Below are 18,130 nucleotides of genomic sequence, written 5' to 3'. Positions count from 1 at the left end.
GTTATAATGGATGTCACACTTTAATAGATTTTTGTTCATCGGTAGAATTAAAATGAATTTCGTTCAAAGATAGGGGCTTGTCACGAATTAATTTTGAAGATAATAATCAGAGGCGTAGCTGGTGCTGTATCAGTTGTATCTCTGTAACAGGGCCCCCGAATTATAGGGGCCCCCGAATTATAGGGGGGTTATATGACTGCATGCTATCTCGCTCCACCCTCCAGAATCATGCAACAAAAAACTAGCAAAGGTTGGCTCTGAAAACCCTACCAATCTGACTTTGTCTATCAAGAAAAAAAAAAAATAAATTAAAACACCACACCCAGGGGGTGTATCTACTACTAAACAAAAAAATAAATAGAATTTAATATTTCTGCGGGAGGATCATATTTTGCTATAAATAGGGCCAAACAACACTCACAATATTCAGTTTGGCTGTGGTCGTCGACGAGTTAACATCGGAAGATAGCTCCTGGCACCGGTAAGTGATGACTCATGGGACATGTCTCATGAGAAATGTCTTATATAACATGTCTCATGGAACATGTGTCATGGGACATGTCTCATGGAACATGTGTCATGGGACATGTCTCATGGCACATGTCTCATATGAGAAATGTCTATATGGGAAATGTCTCACGAGACATGTCTCATGGGAAATGTCCCATGGGACATGTTTCATGATATATGTCTCATGGGACATGTCTCCTGTTAAATGTTTAATGCGACAGGTCTCATGAGATATGTCTCATAGGACATGTCTCATGGGGCTTGTCTCATCGGACATTTCTCCTTTGAAATGTTTAATGGGACATGTCTCATGTCTCATGGGAAATGTCTCACGAGAAATGTCTCATGGGAAATGTCTCATGGGACATGTCTCATGAGAAATGTCTCATGGGAAATGTCTCATGGGACATGTGTCATGGGACGAGTCTCATGAGACATGTCTCCTGTTAAATGTTTAATGGGACATGTCTCATGGCACATGTTTTGTTTGTTTTTTTCAAGAAAATTTAGTGCACTTTAAAATGGCCTAAAAATTATTCGATAAATTGATCATTACGTGACAAAGAATATAAAAAGATACTGTGGGAATTTCAATTCGATATCGGTCCAGCCGACATATTTTGCTTGTACGGTTCTTGACAAAAAAAAATACCTACTTTTTATCAAAACAAAACAAAAAAAACTACTTCTTAAGATCCAAATTTAAACTTATGTACATATATGCAATATGGGGGTATTTTTTATACGTATGGGGTTGAGAATATTAGTTTTTACCTATTCATTTAAATATGCTCATAAAGGGAATAAATATTATATTATAACAGAATACAGTTTGTTTTTGAATTTTTCGAATCGGGCCATTATTGCCTGAGATACGACCTATTGTTTATAAAATATAAATTTCTCTCCGTTTATCATTTGTTAAAAGCAATTTGCAATTTTCACGAAAAACTGGCTCCACGTGAAAGGATTTTCACCCGGAATATTTTTGTTCGCCCGGAATTTTTAAAAGTATCTTGAGTGTCAACCAAAGGGAATTTACATTTACCGCTAAACTAGTTTCTTGTTCGGCACCAAAATTTAAGTCAAAAGAGAGCTGTCCAATACCTCGCATTTCGCATATGACTTGAAAAAAAAAAGTTGAAAATACCGAGAGATGTCCGAGCGTGAACATTTTTCCGCCCGGAACTCACGATAGGGGAATAGTGAAATTTAAGTTTTTCAGGGTGGAATCTTGTTCACGTGAAACTCACGATAGAGCTGAATTAGTTTTCAAACAATTTCAAATTTTGAAAAAAAAAAAATTTTAATTTTTTAAAATTTTATTTTGAAGTATGAAATTTTCAAAACATTGGAATTTTGTTTTTTATGTGCAGATTAATAATTTCTACTTATGTGAATTTCCATTTGCCACAAAAAATCAATTATTTTTAATTATTTTTGATCTTCGGTCAAAAAATACTGGGAAATACTGGTATCTCAAATTCTATTTCCAAAAAGAGATAATTTCTTATTGATCTGAGATCAAATTTTCTAGATCTCGATCTCTATATTGATTGCAGCCTTATAGCTCGTTTTTACTAGGCCCCAAATAGGTTAATTTCGCAAACTCAAATTTAAAAAAAATTCCTATACGATATGACATTCGAAATGAGATAGTTTGCGAAATAATCTCATTTGGGCTTTAGTGAAAACAATATTTTAATCTCACTAGAAGAAAAAATCTGAAGTGGAAGTATAATTCTAGATTTTTTTGGCTAAAAGTTAACGGAATAGGCTGAACAAGTATAAGAAAAAGTTGTAGTAGTGTTAAGCAGCCGTTTTTCGGTTCTGGTTATGCGATTTCCAAGACGAAAGCACCATATATTCTTGTGCATACAATTTCTATTAACTAACTTTTTATTTAACTTAATGTTTAATTTTATTTAAAGAAAACAAAAAGTTACACATACACCAGAGTGACCCATTTCGATAACGGTTTAGATTATGTTAAAATACTTTTTGCATTTATGCTTTCATATAATCTATCAATATTTAGTCATATCATGAATTAGTAAAGCTCTCTGAAAGGCTAAATAAAAAAAAACAAAAATTTGTATACTTTGAACACCAAGTATCTTTGGTCTTTTTACTTTAATGACTTCTTTTTTTTAGTTTAAAACGACCTGGGAACACATTGAAATACATTTACATAAATTTTTTTTAAATTAGAATATGAAAAAAGAAAAAAAATAGAGAGGAACTATTATATTTGTATGAAATAATCTAAACAGCATCTACAGCTGCAATTGGTAGTTTAGTATGGTCCCAAAAGTTTTGAGCTTTTGCAAGAACTTCGTTGCCTTTCTCCTCTTCGCAGCCTCCTCTAAGGTAATTCGGTGTAAATTCTCTGTAAGCAATACAGACACGACGTTCCTTAATATCTTCTCTCAAGACAGCATGTTCAAATTGATATCTAGGTGGTCCATAAAGTACAATTAATGATAAGCTGCAAAAAAGAAGAAAAATTAATATAATTAGAAAAAAAAGACTGAGACTGTAGTGGAGTAACTAAAGCAAATTATTAGGGAACCCGGCCAAACAGCTCCGATTTCGATGATCTTTTTTTCAAACGTCGGTAATTAAAAATACTTTAACTTTACATTAAAAATTGCCGATGTTGCCTAACTATTTTTTTTTTGTTAAAATTAAATTTTTTTTTAATTTTCTAAACTTCTAAATTAAATAATACCAAAAGATTCTCTACACAATTTCAAGGAAAAAATATATGAGATAAAGGGACAATCTTCCATCGTTTAAGCGATAAATTCACAAACTGACTCCAAACACAAAAAAAAAATTACACAACGACAACACCTACAATATTAAAACTTACATTTTTAAACAGACAGAAACTCATTCATATCATATCTGTAAAACTTAAATCCATTTTGAAACAAAAAAAAATGTTATTAGAAAAAATTAAAAATGACTCCTTTCAAACTTTTTCGTAATAAAATAAAAAATTTATTTTTAAAAATGTTTTGGCCATAGATATTATAAATTAAATTCCGAAGAGACAAAAGTAACAGGTACAGTTTTGAAAAGAAAAAATAAAAATTAAAAATTACTTGAACTTCATTCGATTTTTTTGATAAAAACTGAATTTTTGTATCGAAATAATTGATTTTCTCTAAGACTTTGACGAATAAGGGCTTCAAACTTTCAATATTTAACCTTCAACAATAACGGCTGTTGAATGAAGAAAAAATAACTTTATATTTAAATGTTGAACTATGAAAAAAAAAAAATAAGTTAATTTTTTTTTTCAAAAATTTCTATTAAAAAAAGTTCTTCGAAAATGAAATATTTTTTAATTTTTTTCACAAACTGTTTTACATATTGAAATTTTGTTTTATGAATACAAATAAAAATTAATATGGCTAGAAAATTTTTCAAAATAAATTCATATTTTAATACGAAAAAGTTTTGAGTTTGAGAACCAGTTTTTCAAAAACGCTGCATTGAATTATTAACAAATAATAAATAATAACGAAGAAAAAAATAACAAAAATAATAAAAAATTATTAAAATTATTTTTATTTTAAGTGGAGTGATTGAATATAATCCAATATAAGTTCAAGTGACCTCAACTCCAAAAATTTCGTACCTGGGGGAAACGCTTTATAAATTTTTGGAGTTGAGGTCACTTGAACTTATATTAAATAATAAATAAAATAAAATAAAATAAAATAAAATAAAATAAAATAAATTAAAATAAAATAAAATAAAATAAAATAAAATAAAATAAAATAAAATAAAATAAAATAAAATAAAATAAAATAAAATAAAATAAAATAAAATAAAATAAAATAAAATAAAATAAAATAAAATAAATACATAACAGTAATAATAAATAAGTTCCCAGCTATTTAAAAATGTATAATTAAATATTGTAGGTGTTGCCATTGTGCTCAATTTTTTTTTGTTTGTTTTAAGTCAATTGGTGAGGAAATAATTAAACAATAGAAGATTGTCCTTCACTTTAATTACCTAGACAATCTCATGGAAGCAATATTTTTGAAAATAAAAATTGTTTGATCCCAAAAAACATCAATTATATTTTTAAAAAAATCAATACCTCAATAGCGTCAATTTTTAACCTATAGAGGTTAAAGTATTTTTAATTACTGATGATATAAAAAAAGATCATCAAAAAAGCTTTAGTTACTCCACTACTGAATGTAAAAAATAGTGATGGGAACTATTGACTGATTTGAACTATCGATTGTAAGTAACTGAATGATTTGAACTATCGAATAGTTTATTCATTCATTCATTTATTCATTCGAATAAAAACTATCGAATAAAAGTATCAATTAAAAACTATCGAATAAACTATCGCATAAAAAATATCGAATAAACTATCGAATAAAAACTATCGAATAAAAAGATGTTCGAATGAAAAAAACTATCGTTTAAGAAAACTATTCGAATGAGAAAACTATCGAATAAAAAAAAAATGTTCGAATAAAAAAACTATCGAATAAAAAAAAAACTGTTGGAATGAAAAAACTATCGAATAAAAAAAACTATTTGAATGAAAAAATTATCGTTTAAGAAAACTATTCCAATGAAAAAACTATCGAATAAAAAACAAACTGTTCGAATGAAAAAACTATCGAATAAAAAAAAAATGTTCGAATGAAAAAACTATCGAATAAAAAAAAAACTATTTGAATGAAAATACTATCGAATAAAAAAACTATTCGAATGAAAAAAAATATCGTTTAAGAAAACTATCGTAAGAAAATCTATTTGAATGTAAAAACTATCGAATAAAAAAAAAATATTCGAATGAAAAAACTATCGAATAAAAAACTATTTGAATGAAAATAATTTCGTATAAAAAACTATTCGAATGAAAAAACTATCGAATAAAAAAAAAACTATTTGAATGAAAATCTTTCATTTAAAAAAACTATTCGAATGAAAAAAATATCGTAAGAAAATCTATTTGAATGTTGAAACTATCGAATAAAAAAAAATATTCGAATGAAAAAACTATCGAATAAAAAAAAAACTATTTGAATGAAAATCTTTCATTAAAAAAAAACTATTCGAATAAAAAAACTATCGAATACAAAAAAACTATTCAAATGAAAAAACTATCGTAAAAAAATCTATTTGAATGTAAAAACTATCGATTAAAAAAAATATTCGAATGAAAAAACTATCGAATAAAAAACTATTTGAATGAAAATAATTTCGTATAAAAAAACTATTCGAATGAAAAAACTATCGAATAAAAAAAAAACTATTTGAATGAAAATCTTTCATTTAAAAAAAAATAAACGAATAAAAAAACTATCGAATACAGAAAAACTATTCAAATGAAAAAAAAACTATCGAATAAAAAAAACTATCGAATGAAAAAACTATTCGAATGAAAATAGTAACTAAATTAATAAATGATTTATTTAAAACTATCGAATAAATGAATATTTTACAAACTATCGATAGTTTGATAGTTTTTATTCGATATTTCCCATCACTAGCCTAAAAAATAAAAACATACTTTGGCATTGGAATTCGTATAACTGATCTGGAAAATCTCTCCAACGTCTCATTGCTAGCCAATTCCGATATCAAACTATCCTTGTACTCATCCACCAGGTCACAATTGTATTTCTTCCTATCCACATTGCTATAAGGTGACAATGTCAACACTGAATCACCCAAACAATTGACAGTCACGATCCGCTCACCCCAAACCCAACAATCATCGATATGTGGATCGATTGAGGCTCCTTTATCGGCACTGTACTCCAGAGTACATTGCTCGATTGTTTGGAAGCCACTCAACAAGGGAACACCCTCGAATCGCTCCTGAATGAATCGAGAGAAAGCTGGAAAACCATTAAAATCGCCATTGTGGATTTTTTTCTTTTTGAAATTTGTCTTTGGTCCGAAATTTTGTTTTCTTCGGCCGGATTGCGAGGCTTGCCAAGGGACTTCATCTAAATTGCGAAGCACATCGACACCTTCTTTGGCAGAGAGGAAATTGGGCATGACTAGAATTCCGGGAAAGTCGATAGCTTCGTCGGTGGAAGTGGAACAGTGGTCGGGATGTGCGGAACAGACGAGTTCGACATCCCAGCCGGGATAGATTTTATTGCATTCGGGACAATAGACAAAGGATTCGAGTTCCTGGGAGAGATTCAGAGAGAGAATAAGAAAGAAAATAAATGAGTAATTGCATAGTTGGCATTCTCGTGAAATATGATGAATAGATAAGCTTTAAGTCGATTGATAGGTGTTGGTATACACACACATGCAATTTTTTTCAACTTTTTACCTGAAATAATTTGCAATAAGATGGTTTGTCCAGGATATTGAATTCTTTTTCACATAGCAAACATGTTCGACAGCCTTTGCAACCACATGGACGAACTGTATTCATTGTGTTTTTTTGATTTTTTTAATTTGTTTTAATTTTGTTTGAATAAAAGTTCAATTTTTAATTGTGCAAAAAAGAAAAAAAACTCCCGAGTTGCAGGGATTTGTGTAATTCTTTTTTCGAGTCTTTTGTTTAAGTTGAGTTTTTTTTTTTCTTCATATGGAGATTTTCATTTTTGACAAGTGGAAGTTGTTGTATCCGATGGTGTGCGATGGTGGGAAACTACTTTGCCGGTAGTGTGGAATATATTTTTTTTTAAGTTATTTAAGCTGAAAACACATGGGTATGTGGAAGGTAAGTTACCATAAAATATATTCAGATTTTTGTTTGTCATAAAGCCTGGTATAAAAAGACAAGGTATGATCATTAGAGCCGCCATCTGACAAAATGGTCTAATAAGGTTTTGACGTTTAAATTTGGCAAAGTCAAAAGCAACAAAAATTTCCAAGACAAATTTGTTTACAACAACAATTTCAATATGGGCAGCTATCAAAACCTTAAGTAGCCATTTTTAAGTTTTGACAGTTCTCGTTACAGAGTTTTTTTCTAATGATCATAACATCTCTTTTTATACCATGGTCATAATAAATATGTACTAATCTCTATCAATTTATTTTTTGATCCAAATATGTCAAAAAAAAAACTGTTGTTGCTACCACTTAATTGTAGTTGAACAGATTTAGATCAAAAAATAAATTGATTTTTTTACCAAACGAAAACACCATAAATGACAAATAAGTGAAAGTCTCCAATTTTTCCCTAGAGCTGCGTACTGAAAAACGAAAAGCTAAACGAAATTTGTCGTTCAAGATTTCGTTATGCTATTTTTGCATGGAAAATTTCGTTTCGCTTCCCAACTAGCACAACAGCTTCTATAAATTGAGATTTCGCAGGTTCTGCTTTGTATACAGCTTGTATTGAGCTTGCTTCAGAGTTTAATCGCTTATAGAAGCTCGGACTTGTTTAATAACTTCTAATAAGTTGTTTAAATACTGTTAAAGGCACTCAATTGAAGAAAGCTTATTTTTCGGATAAGCTTGCTTAGTGAATTTTTAGAGGCTTTACAGAAATTACCAAGTTTTTATTTGATTTTTGGTTTTGATATTGAATAATCTAGCTCGGACACTTTTTGGTTTCGACATTGAATAATTAAGCTCGGACATTTTTTTCTTTGACATTTCTGCTATTTGAACTGATTAAGTTTTTGATTTCATTAATAAATATACTAGGATGGCCGAGTGGGTAGAGTGATGGACTACTACCAAGCCGATACGAAGTTCGATTCCTGGGTGTGGTAAAAAAATTATATACTTTTCAAATTATTATTAATAGATATACTAAATACTAATGGAATGTTATATATAATATCAGGTCAAAAGATAAAATTCATGATTTAAAACCTGATAAAAAAGAATTCTTTTTTGTTTTTGTAGTTGTTTTTTTTTTTTAATTTCGATAAGACATGTATTAAAGAGCTATACAAGCTGTTCCGAAGCTATCTGTCAAATCTCAAAGCTTCGGTAAAGCTTCGTTTAAGATCCTTATAGAGAGTCAAACTTGTATAACGTTCTCCTTTTTCCATGCCCAACAACCTTACTAAAGTTTAAAAGAAGCTGAAATGTAGCTTTTGTAATACCTTAACCGAAGCTGAAATGTTAGTTGGGTTGAGCTGCGTCAAGTCAACCATTTTGAAAAGAAGACTTCCTAGAAATGTTTAGAGGAGGCCTTGTAAAATTTAGTTACTCTACTACACTGGTAGAGTGCTACGCTAGTATGTAGGTACGTGGGATCGATTCGTGGCCGGGCCATTTGTGAAATTAAAAAAACTAGCCGACCCCGCACTCAAAATTCGAGTGCCAATTGTAACTTTTATTTATGCTCAAATAAGCACACTATATAAATCACTTTATTTACTACTAAGAATATGCAACACTTAATTTTATTCGAAATTCGAGAATGTCTTCGAAGGTTCTCGTCTTTGCTTTTAAAAGTTTCCACTTCCAGAAGGGAGAGGGCGTGGTTCAGCACATTTGTTTTTGTTTTTTTCCTCAATTTTAATTTATTGTTTTTATCTATTTCGGTAAAAAAAAAATTAACAAAGTATACATTCTGCACATCTAGATAAAATTTCCTATCGTTCGGTATATAATTTATGCCCCTTCGGTTTTTGTGGGCCGCGTATTTTGTACCACAAAATAAGTGTTTGCCGTTTTATCAAAATAAAAAAATTCAAAATTAATTTTAAATCACGAAAAATCAACAGAAAATAATTTTTAACGCAAGAAATAAATGAATTAAAAGTGAGAAAACCGTCAATACTGCTCTTGGAGTGTAAGTGACAAATGAGTGCTTTTAAAATTATTTTCTGTTGATTTTTCTTGATTTTAAATTAATATTGAATTTTTTTATTTTAACTTTGACAAAATACTCGATGATATTTTTTCGTTAGCATTTTTTCGTTGCCGACTTTGGAGACTTGAAAATTTTTCCGTTTCGGATCAGCAGCGTACTAGGCTTAACTTGAAAAAGTAGAATTTGTATGAAATAAATACATTGAGCGCCACCTCAAAATAGTGGTGACTTGAACAAATACTAAATTCGACTTCAATCGATTGAAAAATCACATCCGATGGCTACACACTGTTGTGCCCAGTCACGTTCCACTTTTATATTTTCTAGGAACAAACATCAAAAGCCTGGTATGCAGATCGTGCTAAATTTTATCTCTCGTAAAAATTATCGAAAATTTTTAGCCGAGCTAAAATGGATCCCATACAAATTATCGATAACTTGTATGGGAATTTTATCTCGGTTAAAATTTAGCGCGAACAGCGTACTAGGCTAAAAAGAGGAAAAATTTAGCAATGGAACTGTACTGCCCTCAGAAAATTCAGTTCCCTTCGTGAGCATATTCCCCCTTCACTCCTCATCCCTCTTCCCAACGAACAATTTTGGTTCTTTAAAGCTTTACAGATGCAATTGTTGGTTCTGTAAAATATTATAGAAGCAAAATTGTTAGTAGGGTTGCCTACAAACTCACTGCTTAGGCGATTGAAAAATCACCGTGTAGCCAGGCACATAGAAATATGTATACAATTATCGTCACTACTTGTGTGTGTTAAATGCAGCAAGTTACTTCAGACTTCATTGATATAAAAATTATCACCTTCTAGTTTTCTCTTCCATTTAAAAAAAAAATTAAAAACAAAAAAAAATATTTCAGTGTACACTGCCATACCGACTTCTCGACTCATCCAGATGTCTCTTCAATCGTTTCAAAGAACTTCCACATATTTGACATTTCTCTTCTTTTTTTTTATAACAATGTTTTTTTTTCATATTTTTTTTTTTTTTTTTGACATATCTGTCAAATAATTTTCATACTACACACATCAGAAAAAAATTTTATTTTCTTTACACGGGTCATGGATACGTGGAACTTTCTCAAGAGAAACAAAACTAATTAACAATCCCCCAAATTAAATATAAAAACATCTAATAACTTTGAAAAAAATGGCCCCAACACGACGACCCAGCGATGGACTATTAGCTCGAGTTAATTTTCCTCTTTATGCTGTTGAAATGCTAACAAGTCGTCATGTTTTGGTCGCCGGCGGAGGTGGATCAAGTAAAACTGGTGTAGCCAATGGATTTGTAAGTAAAAAAAAGTCCTTTTAAATATATCATAATTCAATTGTTTGGTTTGAAGGAAATCTATGAAATCTATCACAATGGTCAACATTTTGTGGCTGAAGAAATTGTTCGCCACGAAACTGGTGCTAATGTCGTGATGAATTTCGCTGTCAAGAACACCGAACGAAGGTCATACTTGTTAGCTGGCCAAGAGTCTCATTGCCAAATGTATTTTGTCAATCCACGTATTGTTATTGACGGCGAACAGCCAGCCGAAGGCAAAAAGAAATCACCTCCACCCGTCGAGAGGCCAAATGAGAATGGTGTTCGTCGAAGAGGTGGACAACAACCGTCGGGGGTGGAGGATTTGCCAAATGGACAACGACGAACATCGTCGTTGGAAGATGACGATATGAAAGCGTTTAAAAAACGCATCCGTTTCGATATAAAAGCATCGGATTCAATTCAAACGGACTTCCTAACTCAGGAGCCATTGCAACGAGTTGTGCGTATTGCTCCGAATGGAGGATCAATGGCAACAGGCGGTACAGATGGTTACCTTAGAGTTTGGTCATTCCCACAAATGGTCAAACGAAGTGACATACAGTAAGTATACAGAATTGAAGCTATTTGAGCGATACTTTTCTTTTTATTTAGTCAGTTTTAATAACTCCTTTGTTTTCTTAATACAAAACATTTTGTAACATAAATTTCTTAAGTCTAATTGGTATAGCCTATATGACCGTCTACCTTTTCTTTATTATTTCGTACTACAAAAAAATGTATTTACATAAAAATCTACGAAGCCTTTAAAAGCCGTTTTTAGAAGGTTAAATTCATGAGTTTATAGATTTTTAGATTAGATAGATTTGTGTATTGATTTTATTCTTGAATAATTCACAAAGCTTATGAAACAAATATTAAAAAAAGCATGGCTTTCTGGCCGTTTGCCTAGTTAACAATATATAAATATAATTTTCCATCACAATACATAGGTAATTGAATTATAAAATAACATAAAATTATACCTACTAAACAAGAAAACAATTTGTGTAGTAGAATATAAATGATACACTCCGCGTCACTTGAATAGAAACAACAATTTTTCTTTAGAAAATAGCGATTGGCACTTTGGTGAGGTAACTTAGTAGATTTTTAGTTTTGCATTTTCAAAGAGGAACTTTTAACAAACAATGTTGTAAAAACAAAAAACCCAAAACAGAAACCGAATGGCTACTAGTTCCGTTTTTTCCCATTACTTCACAAAAAACAGTGTTTTTTTTGCGTCACTTGAATAGAAACAAGCTCTTAAATTAGATAAAAATGATGAAAAATCATGGAAAACACTAATTTTAGTAAAGCAATTTTAAGCTTTTACATTATTTGCACACTATAACCAATTATGGGCTATGAGCTACAATTAGGTACTACAAAAAATGCATAAATAGAATTTAACATTGAAAATGCACTTCTACTGTACACAATCGTGGACCTAATTGGAGAAAGTGATAAAAGTGTTTGGTAACTTCTTACAAATTAAGAAAATGACATTTTCTACAATTTAAGGATTGAATAAGTGAAATAAACTTTCGTTTTTATCCGGAATGCATCTGTTTTGTTTTTATTGCGTTGTTTTTTCTTGAACTATCCTTGTGCAATCTCTAAGACGGTTGTTCTTCCACGTTCCTAAACTTGCAAAGAGCTTCTACCATTATTTCTTTGTAAAAGTTAGCATCTGTTTTTGAAGCGTGAAGCTTCAATTTTGCTATTGCACATCATAAAAACAAAGCGTATTACTATAACACATTTTAGTGCCCTTTGGTGGCGATGCGATAAAAGTTATTCTTTAATAAACCAATGAAATAGGACTAATATTAACGTGGTCCATCTGAGTTGGTATGTTTCCTTTAAAAAACCATTCTTTACCTCACTTCTTTTCAGTTCGAATGCAACTATAAAATAGTTAACTTTTTTGTAATCTTAGTAGAACTAAAAATTTTGTTATTTTGCATTTTGAGGCTTTTTTAATATTGTGTACCTTTTATAACTTCCATGATGGAACAAACCAACACATTACCATCGCACTAACACCACTTTTTTGACCGATTTTAGCGGCAAAGTGAAGGGAGTTGCAGCTAGTTTTTAAATTATTTTTTTCTCTGCTCTTGATTTGGGTCTCACCTGTCTTATTTTTTTTTATTTAATCACTAGTTTACGATATTTTAAAAATATTCTCATCCAAATTTGGCAAATTTTCCAATATCTTTCGCGATTTTGCATAGTGCAAGTGCATTTCCAATGTTAAATTTTATTTATGCATTTTCTGGAGTCCCTAATGGTAGCTCGTAGCCCATAATTGGTTATAATGTGCAAATAATGTCAAAGTTTAAAATTGCTTTACTAAAATTAGTGTTTTCCATGATTTTTCATCATTTTTATCTAATTTAATAGCTTGTTTCTATTCAAGTGACGCAAAAAAAACACTGTTTTTTGTGAAGTAATGGGAAAAAACGCAACTAGTAGCCATACGGTTTCTGTTTTGGGTTTTTTGTTTTTACAACATTGTTTGTTAAAAGTTCTTCTTTGAAAATGCAAAACTAAAAATCTACTAAGTTACCTCACCAAAGCGCCAATCGCTATTTTCTAAAGAAAAATTGTTGTTTCTATTCAAGTGACGCGCAGTGTATCTAGAAACTCTCATTATTAATTCTCTCCCTACAATTAAGAGCTAGTTTGCAGTACTTGAACAGTTTTCTAACATCGACTTTGTTTCAGTCAAAATGTCATTTCCAAACATATTTCTTCTGATAACCTTAAGAATTGAGCATTTACCCATGAGGTGTAATAGGTACATCTTCACTTGTAAATTAACATAAGGAGCATATTATGATTAGATCTTGTATATGCGGAATGAAATTAAGAAGCTAAATTTCCACAACGCTTTTATCATCCCGAAAATAGTTCTTCGACTCCAACTTATGACTAAGTTGACTATATACAAATACATATAACTCTGTAAAAGGACTCAATTACTTTATTTAGGCATCTTTCTTTGAAAATAATATCTGCTTTTGCAATAAGCTGATGAAATGTCTCTTTCCAGTGCTTGTAACTAAGGTTATAAAAATGTAGTTCCAACTGGCATTCCAACCAGCCTGACCTCTCTCTCAAATAGTTTGAAGCGCCACTATCCTCGGTAACCTATGGTTTTCTATAGACATAATTCTGAACACATAAATTGATCTGCATTCTAAGTTCGTACAAAGAGCAGCGGTTGTCCCATTTCTGCTATAACCATGTAGTTTTGCGTATTCGGCGGCAATCAAAAGACTTGTTTTTGTAATAATATTTTTTTTTATTTTGATTCCGATACTGATTGAAAAACAGTGTACTTGCTGCTATGCGCAATATTTTTGTTGAAAAAGCACCTACTCCACGATGCACTGATGGTTCTTTGGGCACATGTAAGATTCTCTCTCAGATACATTTCCATTTCTAAATACTTTAATGAGTGATATTGAGTGACTTCAATAATATTTGAATTGTTTGACTGACTCTATCTATAAACTCACCATTGGGTAATATATAAACATAAAGTAATCTTGAAAGGGAAAAAAAAAAAACAAAATATTTTTAATATAAGATTTTGATATTAATTTTCATGCATGAGGTGTTTTTTTTTAGAAGTTTCTGTCTTAAGTTGTTTCCATTGATGCTTCGAAGTTCTGTAAGGAAGGCGGTTGAAAACGCTTGGAACGATAACTGATAGCGCTCGTCTGCCGTACGAATTTTTAAATCTTGGTGTTTGCAGGAATCCGTGTGTTTTTCTTCGAGTGTTATCATTATAAATATAGTCGATTGACTGCACCATCGCACAGTGCGTCGATTGTATGGGGGAATGTGGACAAAAATCAGTACATAAAAGATTTGTGTTTCTTTGAATAAAAACAGCTGCGGAAACACCAAAGTGATACTAAATATTTATAAATATAATACCAAAATGATAATAAATATTTTAATACCATCGATTAAAAACTTCAATTGAAATTCTTTAAAAAATCCAGCTATTTTTACACTATTTTTTAATAGTTCTTCATTTCTTCGAAGAAAATAATTGAAAAAAGTATATCGGCCCTATTCTGCTATTCGATTCACGTGAAAGTCTAAAATAAGAAGCCTTTAAATGGGGGTTAAAATTAAATTTAAACAAATTTTTTTTTCTTAGAATTTCTAAGATAGCGGGACACATCGCTTTGCTTTCGAATAGTTGAGATTTTTCAAAGCCTATTTGACATGAATCACATGAATCGAATAGCAGAATAGGGCTGTATATCTTAGCATTCAAATATAAGCGATGATTTTGTTTACACCTCCTAGCAAAATTGCATTTAAATTCCCTGACTTTTTGGGTTCAAGGAAAGGAAATTTAGCATCGACAATTTTTTTAAAATTAAAACAATCTCGTAAAGGTCCTTAATATTTGAGCCTTTTCCTTTTAAGTCCATTTTCCGAAAGTTTTTGTTTTTTAATACTAAAATTGAGTCTTCAGAAATGTAAATATATTGAAGTTGAGCAAGTATAAGCAAAAAAATGAGCATGTTTAGAAAGTAGAAAAATATGTGAAAATTTAATTGTATACAAGATTCTGCTACAGCTTGCTACAGTCAGATTTAAATTCAGTTTTTTTATCACTAAAATAGAGCTTTTTTAAGTTAAATTTTGTGAGTACTAATTTCACTTTTCAAATACAAACTGACCTGATCTGCAGATATCCATTTTAATAAATGACCAAAAAGTCAAGTCAAGTCATTTTAGGCAGCGGTTTTTTTCATATAACTGATTTGATTTTTTTCATTTTTAGTCACTAGTCAACGCACTGTGCATCGGACTATTGAGTCAAACTTTTCTTGTATGGTTTTAGTTGTTTTTTTTTTTCAGATCTTTATGGCTGACTACAATCGCTGTATCGTCTGCAAAAGCTCTCTGTTTTTTTAAAGATCGATTGTAGTTAGTTTGAATACATATATAATAAACAGTACTGGGCCTAAAAGTGAGCCTTGAAGAACACCGTATTTTAAAGACTTTTTGGCCTGTAGTTAAGAACATCGTTTTTGGTACCCACTTTATAAATTGTTCGAAAAATTGCTGCTTTGAGATCTTCTGAGACACGATTCTTCAAGTACAGGTGTTAGTTTTCCAGCGTTTGATTTCAGATCTTTCGTGACGGGTCTGGATAGCACTTTATTTTGGAACTACACCAATAAGGTCTGCAAGAATTTCATTTCTTATACGTCCAAATCAAAGACCTATCCAATAATTTTATGTTTTCACCCACATTCACATAATTCCAGTGGGTCATTCATCTATCCATCATGTGCATTTTTTCCAAAATAAAGCTAACACGGTCATTCAGAAATTTAATCTTTGCTAATGGCACATGATCTATTTCGATGCTTCATCTTATAAAACTAAAACCAAGGTAATCTGACTTCCTTGAAAAAAAAATTTAGCTGAAAAAAAAACACTATATAAATTTAAATTAAGATTTGCCGTAGCAAGTTTCGGGTATGGTTTTTTGAATAAAAATTATCATATTTGTTATGTACGGATGCCCTTTCTGGGTTATATCTAAGTATATGCTTGGGCATTCTCCATTAGTTTTAAGTAATTTTTTGTAATTTTAAAGTTAGTATTTAACGTTTTCAATAAAAAACGTGAAGCTAATAATGAACCTTTTTGGAATATTTCCAGAGCTCATACAAAAGAGATTGACGACATAGACTTTAGTCCCGATAGCAAATTCATTGTGACAATCTCCAAGGACGGCCAAGGCAACGTCTGGGACACATCCACTAGCAAGTTGCATCACAAACTTTCCTGGGACACACCCGAGGGAGCCAAGTATCTCTACAAGCGATGTCGCTATGGCACCATCGAAGCAAGTCGCGACAATTATCGCCTCTTTACCATCACAAATCCATTAGGCAAAGTTGGCAAACAACGTGGCTATTTGCAGCAATGGAATTGTGATGATGGCCATTTGAAAATGGCCGTCGGCATTGATGAGAGTCTGGCATCGCTGGCGGTACGCGATGATGGACGATTTGTAGCTGTTGGTACAATGTTCTCGGGAAGTGTTTCGATTTATATTGCATTTAGTCTACAGGTTTGAAGAGAACACATTCATTCTTCACAAAAGAAAATGATAATGATTTTGTGTTCTATTTAGCGTGTCCTTCACATTCCTAATGCCCATTCAATGTTCGTTACTGGTTTAGAGTTTCTACCGATTACAAATCAACAAGGACCACCAATCTCAAGCGACACTGAAGCAGCTGTTCTATCAATATCGGTTGACAATAAAGTTTGCATACATAGCTTGCAATATAGACGTAAGTTTCTATCGTTATCTAAATTTATTCGTCTTAAAATACTATTTATTTGTTTCTTTCCAGATACGGTTCCCTATTGGGTAGCTATAATTGGAATAATTTTCGTAATTATTTGTTCGTTTTTGTTGTGCTCGTATATAGGACTTTAAATTATAAAAAAAAAATAGAAACAACAACAAAAACCAATTTATTTTGTTCTTTTCCTCTTCCTGCTTCTACCATTTTTTCCTAGTTCTATCTATCTCTCTTTTTCTCTCAATTTAAATAATAATACGCGCGCGCCTTCAATGAGAATTATATGTCAGCAAAGTGTGCCTATAATAGGTTTATTGTTATAATTTTTTTTTATTTAAATTTAATAAAATCGAATAATTATTGTAATTAACTTGCCATGCCGCTGATATTTTTTGTTAAAAAAAAAAAGAGTTTATTTTTTTTATTTAGATTCAATATTCAATAACAAAGAAAAGAAAATATAAACAAAATACTATATGGTTGAAACTTGGAAGCAATAAAGAGATTAATTTTAGCCTAATCTAATCTTTATTGTTTTTTGTTATAAATTCAATTAAATGAATGAACCATATAGAAAGATAGGTCTGGTTCCTGGTACATGAAACTTTTTTTTTGTGTGCCGGTGTAATTGATAATACACTTTGCGGGTTATCACAAGTAATGATATTTGCTGAAATGTTAAAGATGCTAAGGGGCTTATCATCAACATTATTCGTATCGTAGATCATTAATCAACATGGAAAACAAGAGGGGACCAAGTATCGAACCTTGAATGACACCGATATTTGTCATTTGATTGAGTAAAACAGATTGTAATTGATAAGTTAGGTAAAACTTGATAGGCTTAGCAGAGTGTTGAGAAAAATTGAAAATTTGTTATAAACTTGGAGCTAACTGTGAAAGGATTGACCGAATGAAATGTTTATGAAAATTCAATTGGTGTATGCAAAGTTATCTCACCTCGATAGCCTGACGCATTTCATCGGTAATCTTGATTGTTAATTAGAGCTGTATTACAAGACAACTGCGTTTAGATTGGAAAACTGGGGCCTATTTCAGAGCTTTCTACATCAACTACATTAGCGATCTCAAAAATAAATTAGTTGAGTGCGATTGAAACTTGGGAAATATGTACTTCTAC

At 31.0% G+C, this 18,130-nt stretch overlaps 2 protein-coding genes across 2 annotated transcripts; one reads left to right on the top strand and one right to left on the bottom strand.

Moving 5' to 3' along the window:
- Positions 1–2,628: 2,628 nt before the first annotated feature.
- On the bottom strand, positions 2,629–7,092 carry LOC129914101 (alpha-ketoglutarate-dependent dioxygenase alkB homolog 4). The gene is made up of 3 exons (XM_055993166.1): positions 6,848–7,092; positions 6,068–6,699; positions 2,629–2,998 (listed from the first exon to the last, which is right to left on the bottom strand). Exons 1-3 carry the CDS (start codon positions 6,950–6,952, stop codon positions 2,776–2,778), a joined length of 960 nt encoding a protein of 319 aa, XP_055849141.1. The 5' UTR covers positions 6,953–7,092; the 3' UTR covers positions 2,629–2,775.
- A 3,227-nt stretch (positions 7,093–10,319) lies between these two features.
- Positions 10,320–17,160, top strand: LOC129915434 (prolactin regulatory element-binding protein). The gene is made up of 5 exons (XM_055994975.1): positions 10,320–10,603; positions 10,659–11,188; positions 16,334–16,748; positions 16,812–16,974; positions 17,038–17,160. The coding sequence occupies exons 1-5, from the start codon at positions 10,463–10,465 to the stop codon at positions 17,121–17,123; spliced, it is 1,335 nt and encodes a 444-aa protein (XP_055850950.1). The 5' UTR covers positions 10,320–10,462; the 3' UTR covers positions 17,124–17,160.
- Positions 17,161–18,130: the final 970 nt, after the last annotated feature.

The sequence above is a fragment of the Episyrphus balteatus genome, chromosome 3, assembly GCF_945859705.1.
Source record: "Episyrphus balteatus chromosome 3, idEpiBalt1.1, whole genome shotgun sequence".
Classification (NCBI taxonomy): Eukaryota; Metazoa; Arthropoda; class Insecta; order Diptera; family Syrphidae; genus Episyrphus; species Episyrphus balteatus.
The sequence above is the reverse complement of the archived record's forward strand: the minus strand, read 5'-3'. Positions and strand labels throughout refer to the sequence as shown.

Bases quoted from the DNA above. Each gene is read 5' to 3' on its own strand.
- LOC129914101 (XM_055993166.1), bottom strand. From the start codon at position 6,952: ATGAATACAGTTCGTCCATGTGGTTGCAAAGGCTGTCGAACATGTTTG. The intron at 6,700-6,847 runs GTAAAAAGTTGA...AATCTCTCCCAG, and splicing joins CTTATTGCAAATTATTTCAG to GAACTCGAATCCTTTGTCTA. The intron at 2,999-6,067 runs GTATGTTTTTAT...TCTTTTTTGCAG, and splicing joins ATACGAATTCCAATGCCAAA to CTTATCATTAATTGTACTTT.
- LOC129915434 (XM_055994975.1), top strand. From the start codon at position 10,463: ATGGCCCCAACACGACGACCCAGCGATGGACTATTAGCTCGAGTTAAT. The intron at 16,749-16,811 runs GTTTGAAGAGAA...TGTTCTATTTAG, and splicing joins ATATTGCATTTAGTCTACAG to CGTGTCCTTCACATTCCTAA. The intron at 16,975-17,037 runs GTAAGTTTCTAT...GTTTCTTTCCAG, and splicing joins ACATAGCTTGCAATATAGAC to ATACGGTTCCCTATTGGGTA.